We start from the raw sequence: 3,661 nt of genomic DNA on the forward strand, positions 1-3,661 counted from the left end.
AAATACAGAGAAATGACTGGGAGAGAAATGTTCCGCTCTCGACCAACATTTTGAGTTTCGTTTGAGTTTTTAGTTTGATAACTATGCAGCTAATAGGGAGCGCGCAGCGGGACCGTATTTTTTTTATTATTATTATTTTCTACAAGTTCGACCATGCCTTTTCTACAAGTTTGGCCATGCCTCGGGATGAACTAGTATTTGAATAAGTTAACATTTCAACATCTCCCCTTTCCCCAATGTCACCCTCATAATTAAATATGTATAAAAGTTTTGAAATGCCTGTCTATTATATCATTATTGTTTAGGTAGTCTTTCTACTTACTTTATGTTTCGTAGTACTGCTGTCTTTTGTAGTTGTACGTCCAATAGTGTCATTAGTCCCCTTGCTTCTAGCAGTGTTCATCAGAACATGAGTTCCATTATGAGCTTCTCTTTGTTTCAAGTGTGTACCAATATCAACCGCTGAGGCTGTGTTGTGATGGGGTTCATCGCCTGGACCAACAGTCAATCCAGCATGATTGGTTTTAGAATAAGTGCCGGTATGTATGTGTTTGGTTTTAGAAGGGTCTACGAGTCTTGATTGTGAAAAATCTAGAGGCAGCTCCATTTGACGTGGCGATTTCGAAGAGAATCGAGAGGAAGACATCGACCGATGTTCTGAAATCGACGATTGATAGGGAGATGTCCACCTAAGGGATTCCTCATCGGTTAAAGCGGTCTTCTTAATTTTAGGAGATCTTCTTCGTCGTTTTGTTTGAAAGGTTGATGTCAGGGGGGATAGGGTCGTTGATGTCGTAAAGAGTCGAACCGCTAGATTGGGATGTGCCCACCTAAGTTCCTCTTCGGTTAAAGCGTACTTCCTAAATCTCGTTGTCGTTGTGCTTTTAGGAGATCTTGTTCGTCGTTTTCTTTTAAAGGTTGGTGTCAGGTGGGATAGGGTCGTTGCTAACGAAAGGTCGTGAGGTATACGAGGTCCGTTTTCATTGAGGACAGAAGACTCCTTTGCGACCGTCAAAGTTTCATTCACGGTCAATCTGGGTTTCTTTCGTGAGTATTTACGTCGAGATTTGGTTGTAGGATCTTCAGATAATCCGGTGTGAACTGTTGTTGTCTTTCTTGGTCTGCCACGTTTAGGTGCGTTTTCATTGAGGATATAAGACTCATTTGTGACCCGTCCAGAAAACACCTTTACAGAGCTCGAGCTTTACAGAAAAGTTTAGCCCTCAATAGCAGGACTTTGGCTCTATATATTCAACGAATCTTACCTTCTGTATTGAATCTCCTGCGTCATCTACATCCTAAATCGAAGCTCTATGCAAAGTTTGAGTGACCTGAAGGTAAGATTCTGAGACCAGAGAACTCCTTTTGAGCGTTATCAAAAGTTCAGCCGTCAAATTTTCAAATGAGAGTATAATTTCACGCTTTAGTTGGGATACGAAGTCATTCACATTTTTAACATTTTTTGTGAGGTTTTTCATCTGTTTCACTATAATACTTAAGAGTGAATATAAAACACAAGTAGGATTGACTGAGCGAAGAAAAAAGATCTATTTCAAGCGGTGCAAACATTTCCCCTTACATTGTCGTATGAAATGGGATATTTTCTCGGCTTGCTCGAAAATTTCCGCATAACTATCCCCATCCTTCGTGGGAAACAGAAGGCGAAAATTCCCCATATGCTTTTTTTCCCATCCCCATTGGACACGGCCGTCGGGATTTTCCCCGGATTTTTTCTCCCTCCGCGACTGGTTTCGTTTGGCTTGGTTAAATTTGTCCACTGCGAGAAGCCGGGATTTTTCGAAATCTTTCCCGCTGATGTGATCTAACTTCTTGGTCACATCGGCTGTAATGTTTCTGTTAATTTTAAAATGCACACGTTTATTAGTATCAAAAGCGGAGGCATTCTTTACAGATTTCTTACATGTTTCCTTCTTCTTTTTCCTGCGCTTGTTTGCCACATCTTGTTCCGTTCCTCGCTTACGTTCTTTCATTAGTGTGCCTCGTTTTAACGCGTTATATTTCCTCATAATTTCCAAGTATGACTTCGGCTTGCTGTACCTTCTGTGAAACTTGCTCCCGGGTTTGTCTTTTTTAGAGCGATTCAACACATTTTTGACTTTATCAGCATTTTCACTTTTCTTTCCTTCTTTTTCTTTTGGTTTATCTTTTTCAAGGCATATTTCATTTTTAGATATGCCAGAGGCAGATATGTCTTTTGGTTTAATCTGAGACTGCTTCATATCCAAGCCTTGTTTATGAATGACTTCGGAGGTCAATCTGGGTTTCTTTCGTGAGTATTTACGTCGAGATTTGGTTGTAGGATCTTCAGATACTCCGGTGTGAACTGTTGTTGTCTTTCTTGGTCTGCCACGTTTAGGTGCGTTTTCATTGAGGATATAAGACTCATTTGTGACCCTCAAAGTTTCATTCACGGTCAATCTGGGTTTCTTTCGTGAGTATTTACGTCGAGATTTGGTTGTAGGATCTTCAGATACTCCGGTGTGAACTGTTGTTGTCTTTGTTCGTCTGCCACGTTTAGGTGCGTTTTCATTGAGGATATAAGACTCCTTTATGACCGTCAAAGTTTTCTTACGTGAGCCTTTACGTCCAGATTTGTATTTAGGATTTTGATCATAAGTGTTAACGACATATTTACTAACTTTAGGTACTTTGTTTTTGTATTTGGCGTCGAAAAGTTCAATAAGACTCTTTGATAGCGTGTCGTCTAAATTTTCAGTATATCTTTAAAGTTGTTGATTTATATTTGTTGGTAAATTAGTGAAAAAATTAAAAACGTTCACGATTGAACGTACACGAGTTGGAATTTGAAAGATTTCTTACATGTTTCCTTCTTCTTTTTCCTGCGCTTGTTTGCCACATCTTGTTCCGTTCCTCGCTTACGTCCTTTCATTAGTGTGTCTCGTTTTAACGCGTTATATTTCCTCATAATTTCTAAGTATGACTTCGGCTTGCTGTACCTTCTATGAAACTTGCTTCCGGGTTTGTCTTTTTTTGAGCGATTCAACACATTTTTGACTTTATCAGCATTTTCACTTTCCTTTCCTTCTTTTTCTTTTGGTTTATCTTTTTCAAGGCATATTTCATTTTTAGATATGCCAGAGGCAGATAAGTCTTTTGGTTTAATCTGAGACTGCTTCATATCCAAGCCTTGTTTATGAATGACTTCGGGCTGCTCTTCTTTACAAGGAAAGTCTTTGCTTTCGTTTTCCGCGGGTACTTTCTTACCACTCTTGTGTTCCTTAGGGATTTCCATATTATTTTGATCCTCCTTGACTTCATTGATCATATCTACTCTAAAGGTCGTCTTGTTTATCAGTTTTGTTCGAGAGATGGGTTGTGTTAATTCATTTTTAGTGAATGAACATGGTTCACTTGGTTTCATATTTAAAGATGTTTTGGGCGAAGTTCTATTGCCATCAAGCTCATTTCCTTTCATGCTTAAAGATGTTTTGGGCGAAGTTTCATTTCCATCAAGTTTATTTCCTAAAGTTTCCTCATTTACATTCCCTTTCCCCATAACTTGCTTCACGCTATCTCTGTGTTTTGTCTCCTTTGTCTGTACATCACACAACATGAGTGTATCATAGAATATATTTCGTTTCAACACCAGATCTTCAATACAAGGTGTATCCTTCACTTT

The 3,661-nt window shown here is 39.1% G+C and overlaps 1 protein-coding gene and 1 long non-coding RNA gene across 2 annotated transcripts in view; one reads left to right on the forward strand and one right to left on the reverse strand.

Annotated features, from left to right (window-relative positions):
* Positions 1 to 286: 286 nt before the first annotated feature.
* LOC103515795 (ribonuclease H1-like) overlaps positions 287 to 3,661 on the reverse strand; it is an 8,106-nt gene continuing 4,731 nt past the window's right edge. The window contains exons 2-3 of the mRNA XM_008480738.3: positions 2,415 to 2,742; positions 287 to 1,171 (exon numbers count right to left, since the gene is read on the reverse strand). Of these exons, the coding sequence (XP_008478960.1) occupies positions 302 to 1,171; positions 2,415 to 2,742 (1,198 nt within the window). The 3' untranslated portion in view covers positions 287 to 301. The remainder of the gene's footprint in view (positions 1,172 to 2,414; positions 2,743 to 3,661) is intronic.
* On the forward strand, positions 968 to 2,730 carry LOC103515794. Its single transcript, XR_541732.3, has 2 exons — positions 968 to 1,028; positions 2,272 to 2,730. It is a non-coding gene; the product is annotated as an uncharacterized LOC103515794 (long non-coding RNA).

Source organism: Diaphorina citri, unplaced genomic scaffold (assembly GCF_000475195.1).
Source record: "Diaphorina citri unplaced genomic scaffold, Diaci psyllid genome assembly version 1.1 scaffold1418, whole genome shotgun sequence".
Taxonomy (NCBI): domain Eukaryota; kingdom Metazoa; phylum Arthropoda; class Insecta; order Hemiptera; family Psyllidae; genus Diaphorina; species Diaphorina citri.